Below are 16,579 nucleotides of genomic sequence, written 5' to 3' on the forward strand. Positions count from 1 at the left end.
ATTGTTAAATGTCATTGTAGCTGCTGCTAACATTCCAGCAGTGAACCCTCTTCCCATGGAGTTACAAGATCATATATAAGTGCTTCCTTGCCAGTTTTTAGGTAAAGACCAGATTATATGATGCAATATTGCATTTATATGTGGTGCCTGTGGGGGGTGCCTTGCTTTAATTGGATATGGCTTGGCACTTCCAGGAGACCTCTCCACCTATTTCCTGAGCTATATCCTAAACCTATTGAGAAAAGCAGATGATGAGGATTGAAAAGCTCAGTCTAGGCTGCTTTTGTTGGCTTTTGGGGTTTGTTTTGTCCAGGTAGTCTGTTGGGAAGGTGGTCCAGGGCTCCTTCTGCAGCTTCAGTGTCGTGTGGCAGCGATGATTCCTCGGTCTTTGATCTTTGACCTAGCTCAGCCACGTGCAGTTGCTGAATTGTTGTTTAGTACAGTGGTTGTATTCAGGAAATACCCAAAACCATAGAATCATGGAATATCTGGAGTTGGAAGTATCATCCATCCAACACAGACACCCCATGCATCCCTGAGAGCATTATCCAAACATTCCTGGAGCCTTGGCAGGGTTGAGACCACGACCATTCCCTGAGGAGCCTGGGCAGTGCCCAGCACCCTCTGAGGGAAAAACCTTTTCTTTTCTTAATTTTTTTTTTTTTAATTTTCTTCTTGTTGTTGTGTTTTTGGTGGTTTTGTTGTTGTTGTTTTTTTTTTTCCTGGAAATGCTGCAAAAACATTTTTAAATTAGTTTATTTAAATAAAAAACATGAGTAGCAAAGCAGAAGACCACTATTTGGCCATCTGTTTGAACAGAGAATTTTTGAATGTGTTTCCCTGAAGAGGAGCCAGGTTCTTGGCACTATTTTCTATCTTCTGAGGGGAGAAAAAAAAAAAGGGAGAGAATGTGCATGTGTGAGACAACTGGCTACTGTTGTCAAAATGCACATGTCACTGGGAATATAAAATACAGGCTTTCAGAGCTGCCTCAGTCCTACCTTCTGTCTCGCCCTGCCACAGTAGACGTTCAGCTGCTGCCTGCGCTTGTCGTGTGGCCATCCCCCCAAATTTATCCTTCTCATATGGCTAAATAACTTCATCCCCGTGGCAATTTGCTTGAATAAAGAGCCTGGTGAGCGCAGTGGAGCCTGGGGATACAGCAGGAAAATCAGCGGCTGCTCCGGTGAGCAATTACGTGGTGGAACAGCTCTGGGCGAGAGGAGGGGGTGGCCAGGCTGTCAGAGCCTGCATTAAAGCCTTCATCCCCGGAATTCCCCATGTAATATCCAGCTTTTGCAACGGGGAGCACCTCTGATTACAAATGTGTGCAGTGTTTAAAATTGATACCGATTTTCGCCAGGTAGTTTTGGCGCCGGCGCTGATTCCGCGCTCTTGCCTCTGGAGTGTCGTGCATGAAAATGAGATCAGGAAGCTGCTCTTGATCCCCCCCGTTTCCATTTGTGCTTGGTTGTAAATTGCTGATGCACAGAGTTTATTTAGCTTTATGGTGATCAAAGCTGTGTATTTATGTGGTGCATTTTACAGCAGGAGCATGGCCAGGTGCACGTGAGAGAGCTGGGCTGGTTTGTGGACTGTGCCAGGGTTTAGGCACAGGAGCAGCATTTATCCCCTGTAAAAATTCTGAAGATGAGCCTGTGTGAATGGATACTGTTCTAGCCCTGGAAAACTGGGTGTAACTGCCTGGAAGTGCCTGTGGTGCCCTATCCTTTGGCCACCAGTCCTGCCCTCCCCATGGCCTCCCCTGGCAGGTACATCTGGGAGCTGAGAAACTCCCTCATTAAAAAGCTGTGTGTGTCATAATCCTGATGGGACCAGAGCAAAGCCAGCCACCTCCCCTGGGAGTGCTGCTGTGGGTTTTGAGCTCCTTCTTTATATTAAGAAGGTCATTTCTTTGTTCTCAGTGCCGCTGGTTTAGACAGTCATTCCTGGCTGCATCACATACATACACAGATATTTAGGAAAATAGGGGCTGTTTTGTAGCCCTGGGAGAGTGTTTGGCTTCCTTGTGGGTTGCTGTAATCCCATATTTGAACTTGCTGATCTCTCCAATTCCTCTTTGCCTGTGGTGCTTTACAAACTCCAAAATGTATTTTTTTAAAAATAATGAACGCGGTGCTGTCCAAGCTGAACTGTCCCAGAATTGCTGCCCTTGCCCTGTTTTTGCTTGCCCACACTACTCATGGCTCTCATCAAGGCTCATCAAATCAAAGGCAGAAGCAATTTGTTTGCCTTAATCCTACAGCCACAGAGATACCTGCAGGGTACAGCCTTGCTCTTTATGTTCTTCACTGTTTATGCTTTTGTTTGTGTAAATTCTTGATATTGAGGTGGATTTTCTTAATCTCTGTCCTGTGCAGCACCTAATTTTGTGGTGTGCTCATGATAAGGGCTCCTTAATAGTATAGAAGCACAAGTTATTAGGGATGAATCCTGCTGTGAGCTGAGATTTGCATAAAACAATTCTTACTCAAGGGATAAGTGTGAGTTTGCTGTTCCATTTCGGAGCCTTCAGATTTGTTTTGAAATATTTAGTACAGCTTGGAAATGCAGGGCATTCTTTAAAACACTTTGGTTGGAGGGGTGTTAAATTCAAACTATTTGTCGTGAGATACTTAAATCCAAACAAAAATCAAGTAGTGTGAGGATGTGCCTATCCCAGCTAATGAGCACATCCTGCTTTTAAGGGTGAAGAAGCCACTTGAGCAGATTTGAGCTGACTGTGCCTGTTGGCTGCAGCAGGGTGACAGCCCTCGGTGAAGTGGGACAGCACGTCAGGATCTGAATTTAATACTGGAGATAACAATAATTGCACTGAGCTCCACGCCCAGTGTTTTTGGGGAAGGCAAGGAGCAGGTCCCCAAGGTGATCATTTAGGAGAAGGAGCTACTGGCTAACTTGCATTGCATTTATTAAATTTAATACCCTTTTCCAAGCTGCTCTCAATGGTCAAATCATGAAGTGTAAATCTCTTAGGGCTCACATTTGTGAACTGGGTATGTACACTCAAATACGTCTTTATTTTTCAATTCTCTATTTACTCCACCCTGTCTGGACCTTCTTTGTGTCTCTGAGGACTGTTTGAAGGTACAGGGAGACTGGCAAGACATCCTGTTGACCACGGGAATAATGAGTTGGCTCCTCAACACATTCGGCGAGTGGTATTTTATAATTAGCTGGGGAAACTTTCAGTTTAAAAAAAGAAAAGGAACTAGGAAATGGCAATTAGGCAGAACTTTCCCTCTCTGATCATGCATATTCTGCATTTCCATTGTTACTTGCAGCTTTAAAACCTCTCTCTGGAGGGCTCTATATTAAGTAATTCATCTTAGTTAACACTTCATTGGGAAGTGCATGCAATTAATCGACAACGTATCGAAATAATGGCCTGATTAATAGAAATCCAGTTCCTGAGAGCTGAGACTGGTTTCCTTTACAAGTTTTACACTTGTTTGGGATTGTTCTTTTCAGGTTCAGTAATGATATATATTTATCTGCCACTTGATCTCTGAGGGCAGGACTGAAATCCACTTTGTGAGCGAGATAATGAAAATCCATACATAGCTCTTCTGCTCCTTCTGTGCCATTAACCAACCAGAAATGTGATAGTCTTAATTGTTGCATGTTTAATACTGCTAATAGGATAAGTTTATAAAGAAAAAATTTTTAAAAACCCTGAACAAAAAACCCCAACACAAACCCACAAAACTTCCTGTTCTTACATCTCTTATTAAACACAAAATGTGTTTAAACACGCTTAAATGTTGCACAGAGCTGAGCTGTGGAGTAATCTCGGTTTGAAGGCTGCTGTTGTGGTTGGGCTGTGGGGAATGGTGGGTCTAAGGCAGTGTGGGGTTCCCCTAAGGCAGCAATTTTTGTGCAGATTGTTGTGTTTGGAGGATCAGCATTAGTCTGACTTACTTAGGGAGCTTGTTTGGAGATCAAGTTGGAGCTGCTGGCTCTCAGGACGTGTTTCAGTGCATTGGTTTTGGTAGAATGACAAATTTTGAAGCTGGGAAATAAGGTTCAAATAGGAACTAATTCCAGTTTTAAAAACCAGGAAGAAGAGAGAAGTTTAGAGTGTGTTAATGGATGTGTTTTATCTCAGCCTGGGAAGCCCAGCTGTGAAGGGTGGGTGATGCTAAGCTGGAGGCCTTGGGCACTTTGGGGCTTAGGTGGGGAGATGAGTGGGTTTGCTGCAGGAAGAGGAGCCTGAATGCCTCCCCAGTGCTTAGCCAAACTCACTAATCCTGGCTTAGGCTCTGTCACACCAGAAGCCCTAAATGGGATTTGTCATTTTTGAGAGAGGCAGCAGAGTGCCCAAAATACGCTTTTAGCCCCAAAAGAAGCAATCCCAACCCTGCCCTGGGGTGGTGGCTGAGTCCTGTGAGCCAGGGGAGCAGAGGGGACAGAGCAGCTGCTCCAGCTGCAGGGGTTGGAGCCTCCTTGGGGGCACAGGCAGGCCTTGTTCTGCATTCCCTGGAAACACAGGGTCAGGAATAGGATGTGGCTGGGAGCTACGACTTGGCTCTCTTTATCCAAGTGTCCAGAGCAGGTCTGGGATTTATCCCAAGGCAGCAGCGCAGGATTCTCTGCTGGTTCAGCACATCTCTGCAGAGGTAGCACCATTGTAGCTTTTTTGTCTAACATGTGTCTGGTATCTTCCCCTAACTGTGGTGTGTGAGTGTAGAGCTCTCATCCCCATAACATCCATGTGTGCTCTGAGAATTGGGCTTCGCTTGAGGAAATGCTGAAACTGATTTTGGTGGTGAAACACGACATTGTTTGTGTGTAACTTTGCCTTTCTTAGAGACTCTTCTCTCACAATTATTTAAAACTAAGGTGATACCTATGGGGTGTCAACTGTGTGTATCAAACCAAGGACACCTAACATGGGTTGTAATGCAATTGCTGGCTTTTTCCCACATTATCCTTTTTTTTTTTACATATATATATATAAATAAGGCAAGTACATGAACTTTAATTCCCATGTGTTCCCATATAAACCTCAGTTGCATTCCAGTAGTTGGTTAATTTGCAAAAAACCTTTTTTTTTCCACAAGTGAAGCCTTTTTCTGTTTTGTGTTTTGTACCTTTGCTGTGTGTAACGGGCTGCTTTGTGTGGCAGGTGGGAGATTCAAGAAGGAGATAGTGGTTGATGGACAAAGCTACCTGCTGCTGATCAGAGATGAAGGAGGCCCTCCAGAAGCACAGGTGAGCCCAAAGCCTTAGTTTCCTTGTTTTTCTAAACTTCCTTTGAAGGAACTGGCTCTGCTTTGTTCTGTCCTGGGTCTGTCTCATTCTCCTGCTCAGACAATTCCCGCATCACCTTCAGGTGAAAAAGATTTTGTGCAGCAAATGGTTGGGATTTCAGTTAGGATGGATGGATGGATGAGTGTGCGTAGCAAATATTGGGGATTCTGACTGAGACCTTCAAGTAAGGATATACAGTACATTTATCCTGAATTCCCAAGCAATGTGCTTCCCCTGGTGTCACATCAGGATTTCACAGAATGGTTTTGGTGGGAAGGGACCTTAAAGCTCATCCCATTCCACCCCCTGCCATAGGCAGGACACCTTCCACTATCCCAGGCTGCTCTAAGCCCCAGTGTCCAACCTGGCCTGGGACACTTCCAGGGATCCAGGGACAGCCACAGCTTCTCTGGGCACCCTGTGCCAGGGCCTGCCCACTCTCACAGGGACGAATTCCTACCCACTGTCCCATTTACCCCTGCCCTGTGGCAATGGGAAGCCATTCCCTGAGTCCTGTCCTGCTTCAGGCCCTTGTCCCAAGTCTCTTTCCAGCCCTCTTGAAGCCCCTCTGGAAGGAACTCTAAGGTCTCCCTGTAGCCTTCTCTTCTCCAGGTTGAACACCCCCAGCTCTCCCAGCCTGTCCATGCCATTTGCCTTGGAGAAGACACTTGTGGGTTTGTGTGCTTGACCCTTACTCTGTTTTGAGTAAGAGTTTGCTCATGTGCTGCTTAAATCACCTCAGACCCAGCCACGCTTTCTGCAGGCAGCATCCTTGTCTTAGGCATCCTCCTCCTCTACCTCTCCTCACCTGGGCACTGGCAGGATTTTCTGAGAGTTGGCTGCTGCTGGCCTTGCTTTGCTCAGCTCTTCCGGGAGGGATCAGCTCCCAAACAAGCAAGAATTTAACATCAGGAACTGCACTGTGGCCAAACAGCTGAGGGGGAGCGGTGCCAGCAGCAGCAGCTTGGGTTTCAATGCACCACCAGAGCTCCAGGAGGGTGGGAGCGTGGGGGAAGGTGCCAGGACAAAGGGGAAGAGAAAGGACGTGGAGGAAATGGAGGCTGAGAGAGACATCCTGGAAGGAAGTCACAGGACAAAATAAAGCGTTGGCACATCTGCAGCCGTGTCAGCAGGAGCTACAAGGAGAGCTCTGTCTGGGGCTGGGAGGGATTTGGCTGAAGCACCCCTTGGTTTCCAGCCTCTGATGCTTAGAGAGCATTCACTCATCTAAAAATGTAAATTGTGGGGGTGTAAAGGTAGAGGCAGCAATCTGAGGTGGTTTGGTGTCCCAAGAACTGGGTTTGCAGAGCTCACAGGAGCTGCCTGCACAGCAATGAACAGCACAGGGTCAGGGTGTGCTCCTGCTGTGTGCCAGGTAAATCTTTGATTGCTGTTGTCCAGTGGAAGGTGTCCCTGCCTAAGGCAGGGGATTGGAATGAGATGAGCTTTAAGGTCCCTTCCAACCCAAACCATTCTGGGGTTCTGTGGTGGCTGAGGTTTGTTCTCCATCCTCATGATTTGCTGAAGAGGTTTGAGGTGTCAGTGCTGTCCCACCTTTCAGCACAAGGGTTTCCTATAAATTCCCTTTGGAGTTTCTGGGTGTAATTTCAAGCTACATGTCTGTTAAAAAATCTTTAATCTGTTCATTAATTCCTGCAGTGAAAAATTTGTGGGTTCATGAATAGTGGGGATTGAATTCCAACTGCAGTAAGTAAGGAGCTGACATGTAGAGTTCCTGGCACTGGGTTGTGGGTATTCCCCAGGTTACTGTCCCCTTCTTTTTGGCAGGTAGGGAGAAAAACAAACTTCTCTGAAGACTGTTTTTGTGGGTCTATGATCTCTCCTTTCTTTGCCTAAGATAAAGTGGTTCAAAGATGAAATAATTCAATTTCCTGTTGTAAAACCAAATTAACCTAGTGACTGACCTACAATGAGCTGCTGCATGCAACTTTTAAAATTTAAAACTTCTTTTATAATTTGCTTTTGGGCTTGCCTTGAACTACCAGCTCTGCTCACTCACAGTAGTAAGTCTGAGAATGGATTTCTATACCAGCAGTTGATTTATTTTTATTTCAAGCTACTCCCTGCACAATACTCTGGATGAGACATCCAGGGTTTCCAGATCTTATGTTTCCAAAATTCCTTTGGTTTTCTGTACCACAGGTCTGATATCCACAAAGATGAACCTGTATTTCAATATGAAAAGAGTAATAAGAATTTACTGGAAGTGTTTTGTGTCTGCAGGAACTGCACTGTGTAAATTTGTGGAGTGTTTTAAAGTAAATCTTTATCAGAAAGGTGCTGTACACAACTGCTCAAATGTTCAGAGGGTTTGGAGAGATTGTTGGCTTTCAAATGGATGCCTTAAGGACATTGTAGTTGTTGGGAAGAATCTTTGGCATGATGCTGCTGAGTCCAGTCAACAAAAAACCATTTTATAATGAAACCCAAATAATGATGCTGTCTCCAGCTCCTCTAGTTGCATCTTCTGGTTTGAACAGTTCAACAGTATGGTGGTTGACCTTATTCTGGCAGTGACTCTGCTATGTGTTAACCAGTCCTGTCCTTTCCCTTTGGAAGATTGTCCTCCTGACTGTCTTGAAAACCTCAAAACAATTTTTCTTCTATTTTTACACCATAACGGCCCAGGCAGTGTTTGGTTTCAATACAATCATCATGAATATGCAGAGCCTTTCCCCAGTGAGCCTCTCTGTTCAGTGTGTCCCCTGGCATGTTGTAGTAATAATATAACAAAGAGCATGAAAATCCCCTGGCTGAAGCTTGTTTCCATTGCTCTAAATTTGGGTAGGAATGGAGTCACTTAGGGAAAAATAAAGGCAGCGAGGTAAGCTGGAGTTTTTTCTTGATGTCCTGTTCATATTCACTGTTAAGTTGAATGTCTTTAAACAATCTTAGTTCACTTGTGAGCTAAAGGCTTCTCACTTGCATGGTCACTGCACCTTGGCTTGGCCTGTGCACCTGCACGTCCTTCAGCAGGTTCCTGATGCCAAGAGAGAGCAGTTTGCTCTTCCACTGAAAGCAGAATTGGAAGTCTCCAATGAATGCTTTTGGACATGGATGGGAGAATTCCTAGCAATGCCTGTCCCGGCACTACCAGCCACATCGGCATGCATGCAAATCACAGCATGGGGCTCAGGCAGCGCTGCAGAGGAGTGCTGCTCATTTCCAATGCACAGATCCCAGCAATCTCAGCCTGCTGTGTGCTCTGGGAATCAAACCCCGTGTGCACTGACAGTAGCTGTGGTTACACACCCCAGTGAGGAAGAGATGCTCTTATGGGGTAAATCCCTTGTGTATCCCAGATCCCCATGGCTTGCAGGGTGATGAGAGTCATCATTTTAGCAGCTTACCTCCCTGTTGAGCCCTTGGTTGGTTGTGAGTTTTCTGGTGTGTAGGAAGGTAAGAACGTTTCCCTCTTGGCTTTTCTTCCTTCCCCCTCCTCGCTGCTCTTCTCACAGTTGGCCTTTTCCATTTTTATCCCGCAGTTTGCCATGTGGGTGGATGCTGTTATCTTTGTGTTCAGCTTGGAGGATGAAGTCAGCTTCCAGACTGTTTACCACTACTACAGCCGCATGGCCAACTATCGCAACACTAGTGAGATCCCCATGGTCCTGGTGGGCACCCAGGGTAAGTGCAGCCTGATTTCCAGTTGGGCTTGTGACACCACTGTGACTCTTCCAAGCTGGCAAAACCATGTCCTGTCCTTTCCCCTTTGCTGCAGGGTTGTGGCATTGCAAGGACAGTATTTGAGGTGAGAGAAAAATGCCCTGGCAGCTCTCCTGGAGAGGGAGTGTTGGACTTCAGCAGGCAAGGAAGAGAGGAAGTTTAGGTTAGATATGTACAAGAAATTCGTCCCTGTGAGGGTGGGCAGGCCCTGGCACAGGGTCTTCAGAGAAGCTGTGGCTGCCTCTGGATCCCTGGAAGTGTCCCAGGCCAGACTGGACGGGGCTTGGAGCAACCTGGGCTAGTGGAAGGTGTCCCTGCCCATGGCAGGGGGTGCAACACAATGAGCTTTAAGGCCCTTTCCACTCAGACCACTCCAGGATTCTGTGGCTTGCAAGGAAATTTTAAATAATGCTTTCAGTGCATGCTGGTCATGGTGGTTTTCTTGTTCAGCAGGGAGATGCCCTCATTGAATTTGGGCAGGTGAATTGGTTGTGTAGGGAAGTTCTACAGCCAGATCAGTTTCCATGCCTTTTTCTTGGCAATCTGGAAGGGTTCAACACCCTGGCATTGATGAGAGGTGGAAAACCTCCAGCAGCATGGGAGGAAGCAGAAGTGAACCCTGGCCAAAGGCTGTGCCTCTGGGAGACTTTTGTAAATCAAGCAGAAATGCAGCTTTTTGCCACCTGAGCCAGCCTCTCCCCCCAGTTTTTCCTTCTGTTGTCCTGAGGAAAATATGGCAAGGGAAATGAACCCAAAATATTTCAGTTTCTTTGGCATTTGAGTGGTCTTTTTGGATATTCTCTGCCTTGTTGTGCCAGCACATCCCAGTAATATTTCACCAGTCTCCCATACAGTGACTAGTTTGCTGCATTGGAAGAGTTGAGGCTGTTCTGTTCCCCACCATGTAGAACCATGGAATCATTAAGGTTGAAAAAGACCCTTTGAAATCATCAAACCCAGCTGTTCCCTCAGCACTGCCAATGCCAGCACTAAACCATGTCCCCAGGTGCTGCATCCACACCATTTGTACATCCTTCCAGGGATGGTGACTTCAGCACTGCCCTGAGCTGGACATCCCTTTGGACACAATTTGAGGCCATTTCTCCTCATTCTGTCCCTTGTTCCTTGGGTACAGAGCCCACCTGGCTGTCCCCTCCTGTCAGAGAGTTGTGCAGAGCCACAAGTTCCTCCTGGGCCTCCTTTTCTCCAGACTGAGCTCCCCCAGCTGCTTCTCACTCCTTTTAAGTTACTTCCCTCTGGAACATCTCTTTCCAAGAGTATCCCCAGGTTGCTGTTCTCTGTTAGAGGCAGAACACAGGTGGTGTGAACTGTTGTTGGTTCAGTTTTGGGCATCCTTCTTTTAGTGTGTCCCAGTGGTTTTGGTGGTGTTGGAGCTTTTAGGTGTTTTTTTTCAGCCACGTGGTCAGTGAGCAGTTGGCCTTCCCCTGGCTCCTGCCAAGGGGTGACGGTGCAGAGGGGATGTGTGGGCAGCAGGGAAGGAGGACTCACAATCCAGCTGGAGGGAGGAAACAGATGATAAGAAGGAAAAGGGGAAGTAGGAACAGAAAAAGTCTTAGGACAGCAGAAACTCCACCAAAAAGCAGAAAGGAGATGCTTTGAAGGGCTGTGTTTGGGCTTGAAGCTGGAGTTGAAAAGATGAAGGGGAAACATTTCTCCAACATTTTTTTTTCCTTTGTGCCCTTCTGACACTGGGGTGTGATTTTCCATCTTCTTCCTGTTACTTCCAGAAAAAGAAAAGTTCCTTTTCTGCTGCAGCGCTGATGCAAAAGGGGATTTTTAAAAAGGACTGAAATAGTGCTAATTCTAGGAATAAGCATCAGGAAAAAGCCCAGCTTTTTGTCTGTGTTTGACAGTGCAATAAAATAGATGAAATACATAAATACACTTGTTAAAATACATATTTGGGAAGCTGTGGTGTTCTGGAGGTGAACCCTGTCAGTTCCTTTCTGGTTAAATGTTCTCAGCGCCCTCTGCTGATAAAAAACAGGCTCCTACTTTTCCTAATTTCTGCTTTATTTTTGTTAGTTGGGTCTGATGAGAAGGTAATGACAACATCAGTTGAGGTCTGGTCCTGTCATGTCTAGGGCAGAGCCTCAAATACAGCCTTGCAAGAGGCAGTGATTGCATGTTTAGGTTCAGCTGATGCTTTTTTTCCCCAAGGAACAAATCTGTCCTGCTGCTGTGGGTGGTTGCAGATTCCAAGGAAGACTTTCTGGGCAGCTGTTAATGCTGAAATTAAGGCCTGTTGTAGAATCCCATCATGGTTTGGGCTGAAAGGGACCTTGAAGATCACCGAGGGCCACCCTGTGCCATGGGCAGGAACACCTTCCACTATCCCAGGTTGCTCCAAGGCCCTTCCAACCTGGCCTGGAGCACATCCAGGGGCAGAGGAGTAACACGGTACTCCTGGGGGAAAAAAGGTTCCTTTTCAAGGTCTGTTAATAAGATTATCGCTTCAAATAGTATCTGTTTTGTATACAGAGTTCATCACTATGATGCAGTAGCAAGAAAGAAGCTTCTCCTCCATCTATTCTGGTGTAAGATTTTTTCAGCTCCGCTGGATAAGCTCTAGAAAATGAAATTTCTGATTTTCAGCTTTCATGGAAAGAAATTATTGGAGAGAATTAACAAGTATGATTGTTTAGAAAAATACAGTTTTTATCAGCTTTGCAATATGTTCCCCCAGCGCCTGGATGCCTTTACATGAGAGTTTGAGAAAGTAATTTGCAATTAAGTTGTATTTCTTGAAAATATATAATGTTTCATATATCACACTCTATAGTTACTGATATTTACAGAGGCCTAAAAACCATTTGACATATTTGTACTAATCACTCACTTGTTTCCCTAAATATATTTTACATCAGAGGTCATGCTCTTTCATGTGATTGCATATATATTTTTTCTTTTTTGGCAGCAACTGAGCACAACATATGTATTTAAGGAAAGCAAAAAGCATTGGAGGTTTTCCCCGTGGCTTTTACAATCAGTGTACTGGTAATTTGAATAAGGAAATGTAAATTAGAGTGATGTGCACTCTGTTTCACGGTTTGTCTTTATAAACTCACTGACTCATACTGGTCAATATGAGAGGAACTGGCCTGAAGTTGCACCAGGGGAGGTTCAGGTTGGATATTCCCCACAGAAAGGGTTATCAAGCATTGGAACCATCTCTGAAAGTGCTCAAAAACCACGTGGATGTGGCACTTGAGGACATGGGCTAGTAGTGACCATAGGTTGACATTAATACTCGGTGATCTCAGAGGTCTTTTCTAACTTCCAGACCCTCCTGTGACTCCTAAGCTGGTGTTTCCAAGAGACCTTTCATGGGTGTTTTCCCCTTGTTGTTATGCAGATGCTATCAGCTCCACCAACCCCCGTGTCATCGACGATGCCAGAGCCAGGAAGTTGTCCAATGACCTCAAGAGATGCACTTACTACGAGACCTGTGCCACCTACGGCCTCAACGTGGAGAGAGTCTTCCATGACGGTACTGCTGCCTTTTCTCATCCAGCACCTCACTCCATCCTCTAGCTGCTCTTTCTGAGGAGCCACCTATCTGGGATAGCTCAGATACTTGCCTGCTCAGTTAAAGAAAATGCTGATTTTTAGGTATTTTTGTTGTTTTCCAAGACAGCTCCTTAACTTGAACACAGTGCATGTGCACTGATGAGTTCTCCACCAGCACCTTTAGTTTTAAGCATCTTAAGCAACTTTTAGTCCTTATTTAATTTTCAATTTTCTTTGGTGCTTGCTTTATTTTAGCAAAGTTTGGTTTGGTTTGGTTTTAGGGCTTGTGGAGAGGCTGAGGGGCTGTTTGTGCAGAGTAGCTGAAAATGCTACATTTGAGTACTGTAGTGTACATGGGGTGTTAAAAATTGAGAAATAGGTTGGGTGTTGGGAAGGAATTGTTCCCTGTGAGGGTGGGCAGGCCCTGGCGCAGGGTGCCCAGAGAAGCTGTGGCTGCCCCAGGATGCCTGGGAGTGTCCAAGGACAGGTTGGACATGGGGCTTGGAGCAGCCTGGGACAGTGGAAGGTGTCCCTGCCCATGGCAGGGGGTGGGACAGGGTAAGCTTTAAGCTCCTGTCACACCCAAACCATTCTGGGACTCTTGGAGAGTCTTGTGTAGGGATTTTGATCCTTGTGGGTCCCTCCCAGATCAGGATATTCTACGATTCCATGGAGTTGTATGAGATGGGATCTGTGCCCCCTCTAGTGGAATTTCAACCATGTGTCCTGGGGCTTGGCTGGCTTTTCCTGCCAGGCTCCTCTGGTGGCTGAATGCATCAGCCCCTCATCACAGCAGCTTTCAGTGTCTAAAAACTTAACTAAGAAGTTTTAATGCTTCTCAGACTCCTTATTTCTGAGGGTTTTTGTTGCTGGCTTCTTGGTGCAAAGTCCTGCTCTGCCTGTGCTCACATGAGGCAGTGTCACATCAGCACCTTGCAACAGGGTGTGAAAAGACACTTCAGATTTAAAACAAAAAGGCAAAAACTTCAAGTTTTTACATGGAATAAAAAGATGATACATTCTAATGTTTACACTGGAGAAAAAATAAAACTGTTGTAATTTTTACATGGGGAGAAAAGAGGCAAAACCTTGTACATTTTATGTGGAAAACACTGGTGTGCACCCATTTTTTACCATGCTGTTGGTCAGATTTTGGAGAAAAGTATTTGAAGCTGCATCTTCTTACTTTGCTTCCAGTTTCCTCTTGAACTAGTTGCAAAAATTACTGTTTTGACTGTCTAGATTTTCTATATTGATTAGGAGTTTCAAAAAGCCATTAGGGGGTTTTGTTAGCACATTTATTTTTTGAGTGCTGGCTATAGTTAGACTGTTAATTATATATTCCGAGTTCTGGTGTTTGTGGCTCTGTCTGCAGTCTCCTCCTTGGTTTTTTTTCCTTTTCTCAGGGATTTTAAGAGCAGTCTCTTGGCACAAAGCTAGTGTGATAAACTTGTACGCTTTCAGGAGGCTCATTTGTCTCTCTTTGGCTGCAAGCAAGAATTGACAGGGATCATGTGTTTTAAGAAATATCAGGGTGTTGTTTTACCCCCATGGCAGCCGACCAACTCTTTAATATTTGCCAGCTAATAGGATTAGAAATGCTTCTGTATGAATGGGTTACACTTGCCAGACACGTCTGGGACGGAATCCAATTCCTGATAATTTTTGCTGTTTATTTCAGCAGGAAACAAAGCAACTTCTTAACCCCATTAAATGAGGGGGTGTGAATGAGCAGTGCAAGCTGTTAATAGGGAGCACTTGATTAAGTATCCCTTGGTTTGTGGTGCTCTGGGGCGTTCAGGTTCAACGTAGCTTTAATGATTTTTAGTGGCTTCTTCAGAGGGTTCACATTAGTTGGGCAACCTGGCAATAGTGGAAGGTGTCCCTGGTTTGGGCTGCTTGGCTTGCAGGCTTTTTAAAAAACCGGTTTTCTTGTTTCTGTGTTGTGCCTTGCTGTGATGTAGACCTACCTTTTGGAGGAAGAAATTGGAAATGGCATTGAAGAGCTTTTTACTCCTTCATTGCACACACTTGAGAAATTAAATTTCTGATTTGTCCCCTGCAAGCAGCTACTGAACTTTGTGGTCATCTGTTACGATTCTTCTGTGATAACTCATTTCCCATTTTCTCCACAGCTGAGTGGTAAAATAATTTAACTTGAATGATTATTGTTATTATGAAAATGCTACTTTATTCTCAAGTTCAATCCAAATACCTCGTTTCCAACGCTTCATTACAGCTGATAAGCTCACTATTGATTGTAACAGAGATGGAATCACTGAATCACTTGGGTTGGAAAAGACCCTTAAGATCATCAAGTCCATTGGTTCATATTTTATAAGACATGCTGAGGAAAGTGAATGCCAGAATCCTCCTGCACATTCTGCTATTTCAGAGTCTGGTTTTTAACCTTCAACCATGTCCCATTGAGGTTTAATCCACATACTGTTGGGAGTTAAAGCCTGAATTTTAGGCTGAAATAAAAAAGAGAAGTTCCATGTTTCAAGGATTTAGCTTAGTAATGTGCCCAACGATGAAGGCTGATCAATCCTTTCTTAGTTTTTGGTATTCTGAATAGTTGAACCAGGGAATTGCATTTTAAAACTTAGATAAATGCTAATAAGATCCATTTTGGCTCATATTCCCAATTAAGGATTAGAGACTCTTTTCTCCCTGCTTATCAGAACAGATTCTATCAATGACATTGGAAATGATTATTTTAATACTTCTTGTCAGCACAGTATTGTAATGACTGTGTACTGCCCCAGGATGCCTTTTAAATGGTTTTAGCCTTCTTGAATTAGTTTGATGTACCATTAATGCATGAGAATTGCTTTTGTTTCTGTTCACAGTGTATTCATAACCACACATCTTGCCCTGCTTTACGTTTGGATTTTCCCTGACCCATTTAACTCTGGGCCATGCGAGTCTCTGACACCACAAAGGAGCAAATGTTCAAATATTTAGAGGATAAAATTTTACTATCAGAGGGTGTGAAACAAAAGGGTTTGAGTCTGACTTGATTTCAGAGTTGAATCTGTCACTTAGCAGTTCAACCAAGGGGTTTTTACCTCATCTAGATGGCTGTACCCGCAGATTTTGATCTAATACTGCCCAAAATAACAATAAACCTGTGAGTATTGGGGCAGGAGTTGCAGGTTACGTGGTGGCAGAGGCTGCTGTCTTCACTTTGCTCTGGTGGTGTGCTGCTGCCAGTACTTTTATTTGCAAATTTGTCGGGTTTTGCCCTTTTCTGACCCAGAGATGGGGCAACTGAAAGGCGTTTTAAAAAACTTTTATTCCATTTTCAGTCTCATATGAAGGGTGAGACAATACAGATGTTATAATTGAAGCCATCACAATCACAAGCCAACTATCTCCACAAATCCATTTGCAAAATAATTTTTTATTAAGGAATGTATCTGCTCTGTGTAAAAAAAATCTATCAGGCTTACTTTATTTCCAGATCCAAATAGTATTTCCCGTGTGGTGTTGAGCAAAGGTGTCTTAAAAGGAGAACTTCAAAGCACCAATAAGGGATGGGAGATGACAAATTAATCCTGGTGCAGCTGGATTGAGGGGAAGGGCTGACACTTGCCATCAGCATGATCAAGTCAGCTTTTATAGATGTGTTTTCATTAGGAAATGCTAATCAGCCTGATGGGAAGTAAATAAAAGGGAAGTAAATTGGTCCCATCCCAACAGCTGTTTTGGGAAGATCTGATGTTACTCTGGCACTGGATGTGGCCTCAGGGATTCTGTGCTTGAGGAGCTGGGCTGGGTTGGTGGAGACCCCAGTGCAGGGCAGAGTGAGGCAGCGGTTCCTTTGGCTCCGGGAATTCCTTGGAATTCCTCTCGGATTTTGGCTGAGGCCTCAGGAATGTGGCGTCTGCAGCGATGAGCGTCTCTGGTCACACACAGCCTGTGGATCAACCTGCTGACTCTTTGGCAGGCTTCAAAACCGCTGGGAAATCAATACTTTGGCTGGTTAGATATCTCTCTGTTCCTGGTTTGTTTGGTTTGCGGTTTTTTAACAATTAAGTGACATGAAGGAGTCAATTTATTTTCCTCGATATTACGGCGTAGC

General features: G+C 44.8%; 1 protein-coding gene across 9 annotated transcripts in view; it reads left to right on the forward strand.

Moving 5' to 3' along the window:
- The window catches only part of AGAP1 (ArfGAP with GTPase domain, ankyrin repeat and PH domain 1), a 306,094-nt gene that overhangs the window by 106,443 nt on the left and 183,072 nt on the right, over positions 1-16,579 (forward strand). For all 9 annotated transcript variants that reach the window (XM_033064417.1, XM_033064424.1, XM_033064423.1 and 6 more), the window contains 3 exons: positions 5,150-5,235; positions 8,781-8,922; positions 12,338-12,472. In XM_033064417.1, the coding sequence (XP_032920308.1) occupies positions 5,150-5,235; positions 8,781-8,922; positions 12,338-12,472 (363 nt within the window). The remainder of the gene's footprint in view (positions 1-5,149; positions 5,236-8,780; positions 8,923-12,337; positions 12,473-16,579) is intronic.

This window comes from Catharus ustulatus, chromosome 7 (genome assembly GCF_009819885.2).
Source record: "Catharus ustulatus isolate bCatUst1 chromosome 7, bCatUst1.pri.v2, whole genome shotgun sequence".
In the NCBI taxonomy this organism is placed as follows: Eukaryota; Metazoa; Chordata; class Aves; order Passeriformes; family Turdidae; genus Catharus; species Catharus ustulatus.